Here is an 18,295-nt window from a genome sequence, read left to right as displayed (position 1 = left end):
ACGGAAGATGAAAGCCGGCAAAGCAGCAGGTTTGGATGGTATTGCAGTGCAATTTATTAAAAAAGGGGGTGACTGTATTGTTGACTGGTTGGTAAGGTTATTTAATGTATGTATGACTCATGGTGAGGTGCCTGAGGATTGGCGGAATGCTTGCATAGTGCCATTGTACAAAGGCAAAGGGGATAAGAGTGAGTGCTCAAATTACAGAGGTATAAGTTTGTTGAGTATTCCTGGTATATTATATGGGAGGGTATTGATTGAGAGGGTGAAGTTCATGTACAGAGCATCAGATTGGGAAAGAGCAGTGTGGTTTCAGAAGTGGTAGAGGATGTGTGGATCAGGTGTTAGCTTGAAGAATGTATGTGAGAAATACTTAGAAAAACAAATGGATTTGCATGTAGCATTTATGGATCTGGAGAAGGCATATCATAGAGTTGATAGAGATGCTCTGTGGAAGGTATTAAGAATATATGGTGTGGGAGGCAAGTTGTTAGAAGCAGTGAAAAGTTTTTATCGAGGATGTAAGGCATGTGTGCGTGTAGGAAGAGAGGAAAGTGATTGGTTCTCAGTGAATGTAGGTTTGCGGCAGGGGTGTGTGATGTCTCCATGGTTGTTTATTTTGTTTATGGATGGGGTTGTTAGGGAGGTGAATGCAAGAGTTTTGGAAAGAGGGGTAAGTATGCAGTCCGTTGTGGATGAGAGAGCTTGGGAAGTGAGTCAGTTGCTGTTCGCTGATGATACAGCGCTGGTGGCTGATTCATGTAAGAAACTGCAGAAGCTGGTGACTGAGTTTGGTAAAGTGTGTGAAAGAAGAAAGTTAAGAGTAAATGTGAATAAGACCAAGGTTATTAGGTACAGTAGGGTTGAGGGTCAAGTCAATTGGGAGGTAAGTTTGAATGGAGAGAAACTGGAGGAAGTAAAGTGTTTCAGGTATCTGGGAGTGGATATGGCAGCGGATGGAACCATGGAAGCGGAAGTGAATCATAGGGTGGGGGAGGGGGCGAAAATTCTGGGAGCCTTGAAGAATGTTTGGAAGTCGAGAACATTATCTCGGAAAGCAAAAATGGGTATGTTTGAAGGAACAGTGGTTCCAACAATGTTGTATGGTTGCGAGGCGTGGGCTATGGATAGAGTTGTGCGCAGGAGGGTGGATGTGCCGGAAATGAGATGTTTGAGGACAATATGTGGTGTGAGATGGTTTGATCGAGTAAGTAATGTAAGGGTGAGAGAGATGTGTGGAAATAAAAAGAGTGTGGTTGAGAGAGCAGAAGAGGGTGTTTTGAAATGGTTTGGTCACATGGAGAGAATGAGTGGGGAAAGACTGACCAAGAGGATATATGTGTCAGAGGTGGAGGGAACGAGGAGAAGTGGGAGACCAAATTGGAGGTGGAAAGATGGAGTGAAAAAGATTTTGAGTGATCGGGGCCTGAACATGTAGGAGGGTGAAAGGCATGCAAGGAATAGAGTGAATTGGAACGATGTGGTATACCGGGGTCGACGTGCTGTCAATGGATTGATCCAGGGCATGTGAAGCGTCTGGGGTAAACCATGGAAAGTGTGTGGGGCCTGGATGTGGAAAGGGAGCTGTGGTTTTGGTGCATTATTACATGACAGCTAGAGACTGAGTGTGAACGAATGGGCCTTTGGTGTCTTTCCTAGCGCTACCTCGCACACATGAGGGGGGAGGGGGTTGTTATTCCATGTGTGGCGAGGTGGCGATGGGAACAAATAAAGGCAGACAGTATGAATTATGCACATGTGTATATATGTATATGTCTGTGTGTGTATATATGTGTGTACATTGAGATGTATAGGTATGTATATTTGCGTGTGTGGATGTGTATGTATATACATGTGTATGTGGGCGGGTTGGGCCATTCTTTTGTCTGTTTCCTTGCGCTACCTCGCTAATGCGGGAGACAGCGACAAAGCAAAATAAATAATAAAATAAAGCAAATACAAGTAATCTGTGTTGTTCTGGTCACTTTACCGGCATACCATCAGAGAAGTTTCTCCCAACATTCTTTATTTATAATATATCAATTGCAAGCTTTTAGAGACTGCAATACCTGTCATTCAATGATTTTTCGAAGATGACTCGACTCTTGGAAACTGGAATCCCTTTGAACGTAATGGTAGATCCAGGGTAGTCATCCGTCTGCTGAAGACTCATGGTTCTTGTCTGAGTCTGGGACATGGGCTCAAGGGGAAAGACAAGAGCTCCAAGGACAGCTATTTGGAGACCCAAACCTGCACTCCAGATGAAAGATCCACGCCATCCATATTCATATATGATATATTTTGTTAAAGAACTCTGCAAAAGTGAACATAAGGTAAGTGAAGTGTCATTTTAAAAGCCTACAGATATAAGAGAGGATGTTAAAGGGAAATATAAAAGAAAAGATTGGGCTTGTAGAAGAAATTCCAACATACACTATAAAGAAATACTGTCCTGTACTAGCAAAATATGTATAGGCATTCTGCAAATTTTTCTTTCATACATGTTCATCATTTCCTGTATTAATGAGGCAGTGCCACAAACAGAAAAAAAAATTGCCCCATTTGCTCAGATCCACTCTGTAGCTGTCATGTGCAGTACACCAAAACCAGAGTATCCTATCTGAAATCAAGCCCTACACATCTTTCCATGGTTTCTCCTGACTACTTTATATACCACAGTTCAGCCTACTGACATCACATTGACTCCTGTAAACCATATTGCTCCAATTCACTCTATCCAGTGCATGCCTTGCACCCTCCTGCATGTTCAGGCCCCTGATCACTCAAAATCTTTTTCACTCCATCTTTCCACCTCCAATTTGGTCTCCCACTTCTCCTCGTTCCCTCAACCCTACTGTACCTAATTACCTTGCTCTTATTCACATTTACTCTTAACCTTCTTCTTTCACACACTTTACCAAACTCAGTCACCAGCTTCTGCAGTTTCTCACATGAATCAGCCACCAGCGCTGTATCATCAGCATACAACAACTGACTCACTTCCCAAGCTCTCTCATCCCCAACAGACTTCATACTTGCCACTCTTTCCAAAACTCTTGCATTCACCTCCCTAACAACCCCATCCATAAACAAATTAAACAACCATGGAGACATCACACACCCCTGCCGCAAACCTACATTCACTGAGAACCAATCACTTTCCTCTCTTCCGACACGTGCACATGCCTTACATCCAACTTTTCACTGCTTCTAACAACTTGCCTCCCACACCATATATTCTTAATACCTTCCACAGAGCATCTCTATAAACTCTATCATATGCCTTCTCCAGATCCATAAACGCTACATACAAATCCAATTGCTTTTCTAAGTATTTCTCACATACATTCTTCAAAGCAAACACCTGATCCACACATCCTCTACCACTTCTGAAACCACACTGCTCTTCCCCAATCTGATGCTCTGTACATGCCTTCACCCTCTCAATCAATACCCTCCCATATAATTTACCAGGAATACTCAACAAACTTATACCTCTGTAATTTGAGCACTCACTCTTATCCCCTTTGCCTTTGTACAATGGCACCATGCACGCATTGCGCCAATCCTCAGGCACCTCACCATGAGTCATACATACATTAAATAACCTTACCAGCCAGTCAATAATACAGTCACCCCCTTTTTTAATAAATTGCACTGCAATACCATCCAAACCTGCTGCCTTGCTGGCTTTCATCTTCCGCAAAGCTTTTACTACCTCTTCTCTGTTTACCAAATCATTTTCCCTAACCCTATCACTTTGCATGCCACCTCGACCAAAACACCCTATATCTGCCACTCTATCATCAAATACATTCAACAAACCTTCAAAATACTCACTCCATCTCCTTCTCACATCACCACTACTTGTTATCACCTCCCCATTTGTGCCCTTCACTGAAGTTCCCATTTGCTCCCTTGCCTTACGTGCTTTATTTACCTCCTTCCAGAACATCTTTTTATTCTCCCTAAAATTTAATGATACTCTCTCATCCCAACTCTCATTTGCCCTCTTTTTCACCTCTTGCACCTTTCTCTTGACCTCCTGTCTCTTTCTTTTATACATCTCCCACTCGACTGCATTTTTTCCCTGCAAAAATCGTCCAAATGCCTCTCTCTTCTCTTTCACTAATAATCTTACTTCTTCATACCACCACTCACTACCCTTTCTAATCAACCCACCTCCCACTCTTCTCATGCCACAAGCATCTTTTGTGCAATCCATCACTGATTCCCTAAATACATCCCATTCCTCCCCCACTCCCCTTACTTCCATTGTTCTCACCTTTTTCCATTCTGTACTCAGTTTCTCCTGGTACTTCCTCACACAAGTCTCCTTCCCAAGCTCACTTACTTTCACCACCCTCTTCACCCCAACATTCACTCTTCTTTTCTGAAAATCCATACAAATCTTCACCTTAGCCTCCACAAGATGAGAAGATGGGCATGACAAGAAAGATCATGAGAGGCAAGTGTTTTGGGAGCAGCTGAATGAGGGTGTTAGTGGTTTTGATGCACGAGACTGGATTATAGTGATGGGTGATTTGAATGCAAAGGTGAGTAATGTGGCAGTTGAGGGAATAATTGGTATACATGGGGTGTTCAGTGTTGTAAATGGAAATGGTGAAGAGCTTGTAGATTTATGTGTTGAAAAAGGACTGGTGATTGGGAATACCTGGTTTAAAAAGCGAGATATACATAAGTATACGTATGTAAGTAGGAGAGATGGCCAGAGAGCATTATTGGATTACTGAGAGGTGCAACTGGAGGGTGTTTTGAAATGGTTTGGGCACATGGAGACAATGAGTGAGGAAAGATTGACCAAGAGGATATATGTGTCGGAGGTGGAGGGAACGAGGAGAAGTGGGAGACCATATTGGAGGTGGAAAGATGGAGTGAAAAAGATTTTGTGTGATCGGGGCCTGAACATGCAGGAGGGTGAAAGGAGGGCAAGGAATAGAGCGAATTCGATCGATGTGGTATACCGGGGTTGACGTGCTGCCAGTGGATTGAATCAGGGCATGTGAAGCGTCTGGGGTAAACCATGGAAAGCTGTGTAGGTTTGTATATTTGCGTGTGTGGACGTATGTATATACATGTGTATGGGGGTGGGTTGGGCCATTACTTTCGTCTGTTTCCTTGCGCTACCTCGCAAATGCGGGAGACAGCGACAAAGCAAAAAAAAAAAAAATATATATATATAATATTTTTTTTTTTTTTTTTTTTTTTTTATACTTTGTCGCTGTCTCCCGCGTTTGCGAGGTAGCGCAAGGAAACAGACGAAAGAAATGGCCCAACCCCCCCCCATACACATGTACATACACACGTCCACACACGCAAATATACATACCTACACAGCTTTCCATGGTTTACCCCGGACGCTTCACATGCCTTGATTCAATCCACTGACAGCACGTCAACCCCTGTATACCACATCGCTCCAATTCACTCTATTCCTTGCCCTCCTTTCACCCTCCTGCATATTCAGGCCCCGATCACACAAAATCCTTTTCACTCCATCTTTCCACCTCCAATTTGGTCTCCCTCTTCTCCTCGTTCCCTCCACCTCCGACACATATATCCTCTTGGTCAATCTTTCCTCACTCATTCTCTCCATGTGCCCAAACCATTTCAAAACACCCTCTTCTGCTCTCTCAACCACGCTCTTTTTATTTCCACACATCTCTCTTACCCTTACGTTACTTACTCGATCAAACCACCTCACACCACACATTGTCCTCAAACATCTCATTTCCAGCACATCCATCCTCCTGCGCACAACTCTATCCATAGCCCACGCCTCGCAACCATACAACATTGTTGGAACTACTATTCCTTCAAACATACACATTTTTGCTTTCCGGGATAATGTTCTCGACTTCCACACATTTTTCAAGGCTCCTAAAATTTTCGCCCCCTCCCCCACCCTATGATCCACTTCCGCTTCCATGGTTCCATCCGCTGACAGATCCATTCCCAGATATCTAAAACACTTCACTTCCTCCAGTTTTTCTCCATTCAAACTCACCTCCCAATTGACTTGACCCTCAACCCTACTGTACCTAATAACCTTGCTCTTATTCACATTTACTCTTAACTTTCTTCTTCCACACACTTTACCAAACTCAGTCACCAGCTTCTGCAGTTTCTCACATGAATCCGCCACCAGCGCTGTATCATCAGCGAACAACAACTGACTCACTTCCCAAGCTCTCTCATCCCCAACAGACTTCATACTTGCCCCTCTTTCCAAGACTCTTGCATTTACCTCCCTAACAACCCCATCCATAAACAAATTAAACAACCATGGAGACATCACACACCCCTGCCGCAAACCTACATTCACTGAGAACCAATCACTTTCCTCTCTTCCTACACGTACACAAGCCTTACATCCTCGATAAAAACTTTTCACTGCTTCTAACAACTTGCCTCCCACACCATATATTCTTAATACCTTCCACAGAGCATCTCTATCAACTCTATCATATGCCTTCTCCAGATCCATAAATGCTACATACAAATCCATTTGCTTTTCTAAGTATTTCTCACATACATTCTTCAAAGCAAACACCTGATCCACACATCCTCTACCACTTCTGAAACCACACTGCTCATCCCCAATCTGATGCTCTGTACATGCCTTCACCCTCTCAATCAATACCCTCCCATATAATTTACCAGGAATACTCAACAAACTTATACCTCTGTAATTTGAGCACTCACTCTTATCCCCTTTGCCTTTGTACAATGGCACTATGCACGCATTCCGCCAATCCTCAGGCACCTCACCATGAGTCATACATACATTAAATAACCTTACCAACCAGTCAACAATACAGTCACCCCCTTTTTTAATAAATTCCACTGCAATACCATCCAAACCTGCTGCCTTGCCGGCTTTCATCTTCCGCAAAGCTTTTACTACCTCTTCTCTGTTTACCAAATCATTTTCCCTAACCCTCTCACTTTGCACACCACCTCGACCCAAACACCCTATATCTGCCACTCTGTCATCATATATATATATATATGTATATATATATATATATATATATATATATATATATATATATATATATATATATAATATATATATATATATATATATATATATATATATATATATATATATATATATATATATATATATATATATATAAATATATATATATATATATATATATATATATATATATATATATATATATATATATATAAATATATATATATATATATATATATATATATATATATATATATATATATATATATATATATATATATATTTTTTTTTTTTTCTTTGTCGCTGTCTCCCGAGTTTGCGAGGTAGAGCAAGGAAACAGACGAAAGAAATGGCCCAACCTACCCCCATACACATGTATATACATACGTCCACACACACAAATATACAAACCTACACAGCTTTCCATGGTTTACCCCAGACACTTCACATGCCCTGATTCAATCCACTGGCAGCATGTCAACCCCGGTATACCACATCGATCCAATTCGCTCTATTCCTTGCCCTCCTTTCACCCTCCTGCATGTTCAGGCCCCGATCACATAAAATCTTTTTCACTCCATCTTTCCACCTCCAATTTGGTCTCCCTCTTCTCCTCGTTCCCTCCACCTCCGACACATATATCCTCTTGGTCAATCTTTCCTCACTCATTCTCTCCATGTGACCAAACCATTTCAAAACACCCTCTTCTGCTCTCTCAACCACGCTCTTTTTATTTCCACACATCTCTCTTACCCTTACGTTACTTACTCGATCAAACCACCTCACACCACACATTGTCCTCAAACATCTCATTTCCAGCACATACATCCTCCTGCGCACAACTCTATCCATAGCCCACGCCTCGCAACCATACAACATTGTTGGAACCACTATTCCTTCAAACATACCCATTTTTGCTTTCCGAGATAATGTTCTTGACTTCCACACATTCTTCAAGGCTCCCAGAATTTTCGCCCCCTCCCCCACCCTATGATCCACTTCCGCTTCCATGTTTCCATCTGCTGCCAGATCCACTACCAGATATCTAAAACACTTCACTTCCTCCAGCTTTTCTCCATTCAAACTCACCTCCCAATTGACTTGACCCTCAACCCTACTGTACCTAATAACCTTGCTCTTATTCACATTTACTCTTAACTTTCTTCTTTCACACACTTTACCAAACTCAGTCACCAGCTTCTGCAGTTTCTCACATGAATCAGCCACCAGCGCTGTATCATCAGCGAACAACAACTGACTCACTTCCCAAGCTCTCTCATCCCCAACAGACTTCATACTTGCCCCTCTTTCCAAAACTCTTGCATTCACCTCCCTAACAACCCCATCCATAAACAAATTAAACAACCATGGAGACATCACACACCCCTGCCGCAAACCTACATTCACTGAGAACCAATCACTTTCCTCTCTTCCTACACGTACACATGCTTTACATCCTCGATAAAAACTTTCACTGCTTCTAACAACTTACCTCCCACACCATATATTCTTAATACCTTCCACAGAGCATCTCTATCAACTCTATCATATGCCTTCTCCAGATCCATAAATGCTACATACAAATCCTTTTGCTTTTCTAAGTATTTCTCACATACATTCTTCAAAGCAAACACCTGATCCACACATCCTCTACCACTTCTGAAACCACACTGCTCTTCCCCAATCTGATGCTCTGTACATGCCTTCACCCTCTCAATCAATACCCTCCCATATAATTTGCCAGGAATACTCAACAAACTTATACCTCTGTAATTTGAGCACTCACTCTTATCCCCTTTGCCTTTGTACAATGGCACTATGCACGCATTCCGCCAATCCTCAGGCACCTCACCATGAGTCATACATACATTAAATAACCTTACCAACCAGTCAACAATACAGTCACCCCCTTTTTTAATAAATTCCATTGCAATACCATCCAAACCTGCTGCCTTGCCGGCTTTCATCTTCCGCAAAGCTTTTACTACCTCTTCTCTGTTTACCAAATCATTTTCCCTAACCCTCGCACTTTGCACACCACCTCGATCAAAACACCCTATATCTGCCACTCTATCATCAAACACATTCAACAAACCCTCAAAATACTCACTCCATCTCCTTCTCACATCAACACTACTTGTTATCACCTCCCCATTTGCGCCCTTCACTGAAGTTCCCATTTGCGCCCTTCACTGAAGTTCCCATTTGCTCCCTTGTCTTACGCACTTTATTTACCTCCTTCCAGAACATCTTTTTATTCTCCCTAAAATTTAATGATACTCTCTCACCTCAACTCTCATTTGCCCTTTTTTTCACCTCTTGCACCTTTCTCTTGACCTCCTGTCTCTTTCTTTTATACGTCTCCCACTCAATTTCATTTTTTCCCTGCAAAAATCGTCGAAATGCCTCTCTCTTCTCTTTCACTAATACTCTAATACTCTTACTTCTTCATCCCACCACTCACTACCCTTTCTAATCAACCCACCTCCCACTCTTCTCATATATATATATATATATCCCTAGGGATAGGGGAGAAAGAATACTTCCCATGTGTTGTACAAGGCAACTAGAGGGGACGGGGGCCAGAAATCCTACCCTTTTTATATTTTAACTTTCTAAAATGGGAAACAGGAGAAGGAGTCACGCGGGGAGTGCTCGTCCTCCTCGGGGGCTCAGATTGGGGAGTCTGAATGTGTGTGGATGTACCCATGATGTGAAAAAAAAAGAGATAGGTAGTATGTTTGAGGAAAGGAACCTGGATGTTTTGGCTCTGAGTGAAACGAAGCTCAAGGGTAAAGGGGAAGAGTGGTTTGGGAATGTCTTGGGAGTAAAGTCAGGGGTTAGTGAGAGGACAAGAGCAAGGGAAGGAGTAGCACTACTCCTGAAACAGGAGTGGTGGGAGTATGTGATAGAATGTAAGAAAGTAAATTCTAGATTAATATGGGTAAAACTGAAAGTTGAAGGAGAGACACAGGTGATTATTGGTGCATATGCACCTGGGCATGAGAAGAAAGATCAAGAGAGGCAAGTGTTTTGGGAGCATCTGAATGAGTGTGTTAGTGGTTTTGATGCACAAGACCGGGTTATAGTGATGGGTGATTTGAATGCAAAGGTGAGTAATGTGGCAGTTGAGGGAATAATTGGTATACATGAGGGGTTCAGTGTTGTAATTGGAAATGGTGAAGAGCTTGTAGATTTATGTGCTGACAAAGGACTGTTGACTGGGAATACCTGATTTAAAAAGCGAGATATACATAAGTATACATAGGTAAGTAGGAGAGGTGACCAGAGAGCGTTATTGGATTACGTGTTAATTGACAGGCGCGCGAAAGAGAGACTTTTGGATGTTAATGTGCTGAGAGGTGCAACTGGAGGGATGTCTGATCATTATCTTGTGGAGGCAAAGGTGAAGATACGTAGGGGTTTTCAGAAAAGAAGAGAGAATGTTGGGGTGAAGAGGGTGGTGAGAGGAAGTGAGCTTGGGAAGGAGACTTGTGTGAGGAAGTACCAGGAGAGACTGAGTACAGAATGGAAAAAGGTGAGAACAAAGGAGGTAAGGGGAGTGGAGGAGGAATGGGATGTATTTAGGGAATAAGTGATGGATTGCGCAAAAGATGCTTGTGGCATGAGAAGCGTGGGAGGTGGGTTGATTAGAAAGGATAGTGAGTGGTGGTATGAAGAAGTAAGATTATTAGTGAAAGAGAAGAGAGAAGCATTTGGACGATTTTTGCAGGGAAAAAATGCAAATGAGTGGGAGATGTATAAAAGAAAGAGGCAGGAGGTCAAGAGAAAGGTGCAAGAGGTGAAAAAGAGGGCAAATGAGAGTTGGGGTGAGAGAGTATCATTAAATTTTAGGGAGAATAAAAAAATGTTCTGGAAGGAGGTAAATAAAGTGTGTAAGACAAGGGAGCAAATGGGAACTTCAGTGAAGGGGGCTAATGAGGAGGTGATAACAAGTAGTGGTGATGTGAGAAGGAGAGGGAGTGAGTATTTTGAGGGTTTGTTGAATGTGTTTCATGATAGAGTGGCAGATATAGGGTGCTTAGGTCGAGGTGGTGTACAAAGTGAGAGGGTTAGGGAAAATGATTTGGTAAACAGAGAAGAGGTAGTAAAAGCTTTGCGGAAGATGAAAGCCGGCAAGGCAGCAGGTTTGGATGGTATTGCAGTGGAATTTATAAAAAAGGGGGTGACTGTATTGTTGACTGGTTGGTAAGGTTATTTAATGTATGTATGATTCATGGTGAGGTGCCTGAGGATTGGCAGAATGCTTGCATAGTGCCATTGTACAAAGGCAAAGGGGACAAAGGTGAATGCTCATATTATAGAGGTATAAGTTTGTTGAGTATTCCTGGTAAATTATATGGGAGGGTATTGACTGAGAGGGTGAAGGCATGTACAGAGCATCAGATTGGGGAAGAGCAGTGTGGTTTCAGAAGTGGTAGAGGATGTGTGGATCAGGTGTTTGCTTTGAAGAATGTATGTGAGAAATACTTAGAAAAGCAAATGGATTTGTCTGTAGCATTTATGGATCTGGAGAAAGCATATGATAGAATTGATAGAGATGCTCTGTGGAAGTTATTAAGAACATATGGTGTGGGAGGCAAGTTGTTAGAAGCAGCGAAAAGTTTTTATCGAGGATGTAAGGCATGTGTACGTGTAGGAAGAGAGGAAAGTGATTGGTTCTCAGTGAATGTAGGTTTGCGGCAGGGGTGAGTGATGTCTCCATGGTTGTTTAATTTGTTTATGGATGGGGTTGTTAGGGAGGTGAATGCAAGAGTTTTGGAAAGAGGGGCAAGTATGCAGTCTGTTGTGGATGAGAGAGCTTGGGAAGTGAGTCAGTTGTTGTTCGCTGATGATACAGCGCTGGTGGCTGATTCATGTGAGAAACTGCAGAAGCTGGTGACTGAGTTTGGTTAAGTGTGTGAAAGAAGAAAGTTAAGAGTAAATGTGAATAAGAGCAAGGTTATTAGGTACAGTAGGGTTGAGGGTCAAGTCAATTGGGAGGTAAGTTTGAATGGAGAAAAACTGGAGGAAGTGAAGTGTTTTAGATATCTGGGAGTGGATTTGGCAGCAGATGGAACCATGGATGCGGAAGTGAATCATAGGGAGGGGGAGGGGGCGAAAATTCTGGGAGAATTGAAGAGTGTGTGGAAGTCGAGAACATTATCTTGGAAAGCAAAAATGGGTGTGTTTGAAGGAATAGTGGTTCCAACAATGTTGTATGGTTGCGAGGCGTGGGCTATGGATAGAGTTGTGCACAGTAGGGTGGATGTGCTGGAAATGAGATGTTTGAGGACAATATGTGGTATGAGGGGGTTTGATCGAGTAAGTAATAATAGGTTAAGAGAGATGTGTGGTAATAAAAAGAGTGTGGTTGAGAGAGCAGAAAAGGGTGTTTTGAAATGGTTTGGTCACATGGAGAGAATGAGTGAGGAAAGATTGACCAAGAGGATATATGTGTTAGAGGTGGAGGGAACGAGGAGAAGTGGGAGACCAAACTGGAGGTGGAAAGATGGAGTGAAAAAAATTTTGATTGATCAGGGCCTAAACATGCAGGAGAGTGAAAGGCGTGCAAGGAATAGAGTGAATTGGAGCGATGTGGTATACCGGGTCAACGTGCTGTCAATGGATTGAACCAGGGCATGTGAAGCGTCGGGGGTAAACCATGGAAAGTTCTGTGGGGCCTGGATGTGGAAAGGGAGCTGTGGATTTGGTGCATTATTACATGACAGCTAAAGACTGAGCGTGAACGAATAGGGCCTTTGTTATCTTTTCCTAGCGCTACCTCGCACACATGAGGGGGGAGGGGGTTGTTATTTCATGTGTGGCAAGGTGGCGATGGAAATGAATAAAGGCAGACAGTATGAATTATGTACATGTGTATATATGTATATGTCTGTGTGTGTATATATATGTATACGTTGAGATGTATAGGTATGTATATTTGCGTGTGTGGACGTGTGTATGTGAGTGGGTTGGGCCATTCTTTCGTCTGTTTCCTTGCGCTACCTCGCTAACGCGGGGGACAGGGACAAAGCAAAATAATAAATGATATATATATATATATATATATATATATTTTTTTTTATACTTTGTCGCTGTCTCCCGCTTTTGCGAGGTGGCGCAAGGAAACAGACGAAAGAAATGGCCCAACCCCCCCATACACCTGTATATACATACGTCCACACACGCAAATATACATACCTACAAAGCTTTCCATGGTTTACCCCAGACGCTTCACATGCCTTGATTCAATCCACTGACAGCACGTCAGCCCCGGTATACCACATCGCTCCAATTCACTCTGTTCCTTGCCCTCCTTTCACCCTCCTGCATGTTCAGGCCCCGATCACACAAAATCTTTTTCACTCCATCTTTCCACCTCCAATTTGGTCTCCCTCTTCTCCTTGTTCCCTCCACCTCCGACACATATATCCTCTTGGTCAATCTTTCCTCACTCATCCTCTCCATGTGCCCAAACCACTTCAAAACACCCTCTTCTGCTCTCTCAACCACGCTCTTTTTATTTCCACACATCTCTCTTACCCTTACGTTACTCACTCGATCAAACCACCTCACACCACACATTGTCCTCAAACATCTCATTTCCAGCACATCCATCCTCCTGTGCACAACTCTATCCATAGCCCACGCCTCGCAACCATACAACATTGTTGGAACCACTATTCCTTCAAACATACCCATTTTTGCTTTCCGAGATAATGTTCTCGACTTCCACACATTCTTCAAGGCCCCCAGAATTTTCGCCCCCTCCCCCACCCTATGATCCACTTCCGCTTCCATGGTTCCATCCGCTGCCAGATCCACTCCCAGATATCTAAAACACTTCACTTCCTCCAGTTTTTCTCCATTCAAACTCACCTCCCAATTGACTTGACCCTCAACCCTACTGTACCTAATAACCTTGCTCTTATTCACATTTACTCTTAACTTTCTTCTTCCAAACACTTTACCAAACTCAGTCACCAGCTTCTGCAGTTTCACACATGAATCAGCCACCAGCGCTGTGTCATCAGCGAACAACAACTGACTCACTTCCCAAGCTCTCTCATCCCCAACAGACTTCATACTTGCCCCTCTTTCCAAAACTCTTGCATTTACCTCCCTAACAACCCCATCCATAAAAAAATTAAACAACCATGGAGACATCACACACCCCTGCCGCAAACCTACATTCACTGAGAACCAATCACTTTCCTCTCTTCCTACACGTACACATGCCTTACATCCTCGATAAAAACTTTTCACTGCTTCTAACAACTTGCCTCCCACACCATATATTCTTAATACCTTCCACAGAGCATCTCTATCAACTCTATCATATGCCTTCTCCAGATCCATAAATGCTACATACAAATCCATTTGCTTTTCTAAGTATTTCTCACATACATTCTTCAAAGCAAACACCTGATCCACACATCCTCTACCACTTCTGAAACCACACTGCTCTTCCCCAATCTGATGCTCTGTACATGCCTTCACCCTCTCAATCAATACCCTCCCATATAATTTACCAGGAATACTCAACAAACTTATATCTCTGTAATTTGAGCACTCACTCTTATCCCCTTTGCCTTTGTACAATGGCACTATGCACGCATACGCCAATCCTCAGGCACCTCACCATGAGTCATACATACATTAAATAACCTTACCAACCAGTCAACAATACAGTCACCCCCTTTTTTAATAAATTCCACTGCAATACCATCCAAACCTGCTGCCTTGCCGGCTTTCATCTTACGCAAAGCTTTCACTACCTCTTCTCTGTTTACCAAATCATTTTCCCTAACCCTCTCACTTTGCACACCACCTCGACCAAAACACCCTATATCTGCCACTCTATCATCAAACACATTCAACAAACCTTCAAAATACTCACTCCTTCTCCTTCTCACATCACCACTACTTGTTATCACCTCCCCATTTGCGCCCTTCACTGAAGTTCCCATTTGCTCCCTTGTCTTACACACTTTATTTACCTCCTTCCAGAACATCTTTTTATTCTCCCTAAAATTTAATGATACTCTCTCACCCCAACTCTCATTTGCCCTTTTTTTCACCTCTTGCACCATTCTCTTGACCTCCTGTCTCTTTCTTTTATACATCTCCCACTCAATTGCATTTTTTCCCTGCAAAAATCGTCCAAATGCCTCTCTCTTCTCTTTCACTAATACTCTTACTTCTTCATCCCACCACTCACTACCCTTTCTAATCAACCCACCTCCCACTCTTCTCATGCCACAAGCATCTTTTGCGCAATCCATCACTGATTCCCTAAATACATCCCATTCCTCCCCCACTCCCCTTACTTCCATTGTTCTCACCTTTTTCCATTCTGTACTCAGTCTCTCCTGGTACTTCCTCACACAGGTCTCCTTCTCAAGCTCACTTACTCTCACCACCCTCTTCACCCCAACATTCACTCTTCTTTTCTGAAAACCCATACAAATCTTCACCTTAGCCTCCACAAGATAATGATCAGACATCCCTCCAGTTGCACCTCTCAGCACATTAACATCCAAAAGTCTCTCTTTCGCACGCCTGTCAATTAACACGTAATCCAATAACGCTCTCTGGCCATCTCTCCTACTTACAGAAGTATACTTATGTATATCTCGCTTTTTAAACCAGGTATTCCCAATCATCAGTCCTTTTTCAGCACATAAATCTACAAGCTCTTCACCATTTCCATTTACAACACTGAACACCCCATGTATACCAATTATTCCCTCAACTGCCACATTACTCACCTTTGCATTCAAATCACCCATCACTATAACCCGGTCTCGTGCATCAAAACCACTAACACACTCATTCAGCTGCTCCCAAATCACTTGCCTCTCTTGATCTTTCTTCTCATGCCCAGGTGCATAAGCACCAATAATCACCCACCTCTCTCCATCAACTTTCAGTTTTACCCATATTAATCGAGAATTTACTTTCTTACACTCTATCACATACTCCCACAACTCCTGTTTCAGGAGTATTGCTACTCCTTCCCTTGCTCTTGTCCTCTCACTAACCCCTGACTTTACTCCCCAGACATTCCCAAACCACTCTTCCCCTTTACCCTTGAGCTTCGTTTCACTCAGAGCCAAAACATCCAGGTTCCTTTCCTCAAACATACTACCTATCTCTCCTTTTTTCACATCTTGGTTACATCCACACACATTTAGGCACCCCACTCTGAGCCTTCGAGGAGGATGAGCACTCCCCGCGTGACTCCTTCTTCTGTTTCCCATTTTTAGAAAGTTAATACAAGGAGGGGAGGATTTCTGGCCCCCTGCTCCCGTCCCCTCTAGTCGCTTTCTACGACACGCGAGGAATACGTGGGAAGTATTCTTTCACCCCTATCCCCCTGTATATATGTATATATATATATATATATATATATATATATATATATATATATATATATATATATATATATATATTTATATATATGGAAAGTGATTGGTTCTCAGTGAATGAAGGTTTGCGGCAGGGGTGTGTGATGTCTCCATGGTTGTTTAATTTGTTTATGGATGGGGTTGTTAGGGAGGTAAATGCAAGAGTTTTGGAAAGAGGGGCAAGTATGAAGTCTGTTGGGGATGAGAGAGCTTGGGAAGTGAGTCAGTTGTTGTTTGCTGATGATACAGCGCTGGTGGCTGATTCATGTGAGAAACTGCAGAAGCTGGTGACTGAGTTTGGTAAAGTGTGTAGAAGAAGAAAGTTAAGAGTAAATGTGAATAAGAGCAAGGTTATTAGTTACAGTAGGGTTGAGGGTCAAGTAAATTGGGAGGTGAGTTTGAATGGAGAAAAACTGGAGGAAGTGAAGTGTTTTAGATATCTGGGAGTGGATCTGGCAGCGGATGGAACCATGGAAGCAGAAGTGGATCATAGGGTGGGGGAGGGGGCGAAAATTCTGGGGGCCTTGAAGAATGTGCGGAAGTCGAGAACATTATCTCGGAAAGCAAAAATGGGTATGTTTGAAGGAATAGTGGTTCCAACAATGTTGTATGGTTGCGAGGCGTGGGCTATGGATAGAGTTGTGCGCAGGAGGATGGATGTGCTGGAAATGAGATGTTTGAGGACAATGTGTGGTGTGAGGTGGTTTGATCGAGTGAGTAACGTAAGGGTAAGAGAGATGTGTGGAAATAAAAAGAGCGTGGTTGAGAGAGCAGAAGAGGGTGTTTTGAAGTGGTTTGGGCACATGGAGAGAATGAGTGAGGAAAGATTGACCAAGAGGATATATGTGTCGGAGGTGGAGGGAATGAGGAGAAGAGGGAGACCAAATTGGAGGTGGAAAGATGGAGTGAAAAAGATTTTGTGTGATCGGGGCCTGAACATGCAGGAGGGTGAAAGGAGGGCAAGGAATAGAGTGAATTGGAGCGATGTGGTATACCGGGGTTGACGTGCTGTCAGTGGATTGAATCAAGGCATGTGAAGCATCTGGGGTAAACCATGGAAAGCTGTGTAGGTATGTATATATGCGTGTGTGGACGTATGTATATACAGGTGTATGGGGGGGGTTGGGCCATTTCTTTCGTCTGTTTCCTTGCGCTACCTCGCAAACGCGGGAGACAGCGACAGAGTATAATAAAAAAAAAATATATATATATATATATCTGGTCACGTGAAGAGAATGAGTGAGAAGAGATTGACCAAGAGGATATATGTGTCAGAGGTGGAGGGAACGAGGAGAAGTGGGAGAACAAATTGGAGGTGGAAAGATGGAGTGAAAAAGTTTTTGAGTGATCGGGGCCTGAACATGCAGGGGATGAGAGGCGTGCAGGGAATGGAGTGAATTGGAACGATGTGGTATACCGGGGTCGACGTGCTGTCAATGGATTGAACCAGGGCATGTGAAGCATCTGGGTTAAACCATGGAAAGTTCTGTGGGGCCTGGATGTGGAAAGGGAGCTGTGGTTTCGGTGCATTATTACATGACAGCTAGAGACTGAGTGTGAACGAATGGGGGCTTTGTTGTCTTTTCCTAGCACTACCTCACACACATGAGGGGGGAGGGGGGTTGTTATTACATGTGTGGCGAGATGGTGATGGGAATAAATAAAGGCAGACAGTATGAATTGTCTACATGTGTATATATGTATATCTCTGTGTGTGTATATATATGTGTACACTGAGATGTATAGGTATGTATATTTGCGTGGGTGGACGTGTATGTATATACATGTGTATGGGGGTGGGTTGGGCCATTTCTTTCGTCTGTTTCCTTGCACTACCTCGCTAATGCTTCGATCCAGGCCCCACAGACTTTTCCAT

At 43.0% G+C, this 18,295-nt stretch overlaps 1 protein-coding gene across 2 annotated transcripts in view; it reads right to left on the bottom strand.

The window, feature by feature from the left end:
• LOC139749889 (uncharacterized) overlaps positions 1 to 18,295 on the bottom strand; it is a 550,483-nt gene that overhangs the window by 162,020 nt on the left and 370,168 nt on the right. For both annotated transcript variants that reach the window (XM_071664274.1, XM_071664273.1), the window contains one exon: positions 2,070 to 2,314. In XM_071664274.1, the coding sequence (XP_071520375.1) occupies positions 2,070 to 2,314 (245 nt within the window). The remainder of the gene's footprint in view (positions 1 to 2,069; positions 2,315 to 18,295) is intronic.

Source organism: Panulirus ornatus, chromosome 8, assembly GCF_036320965.1.
Source record: "Panulirus ornatus isolate Po-2019 chromosome 8, ASM3632096v1, whole genome shotgun sequence".
Taxonomy (NCBI): Eukaryota; Metazoa; Arthropoda; class Malacostraca; order Decapoda; family Palinuridae; genus Panulirus; species Panulirus ornatus.
This window is presented reverse-complemented; position numbering and strand designations above follow the sequence as displayed.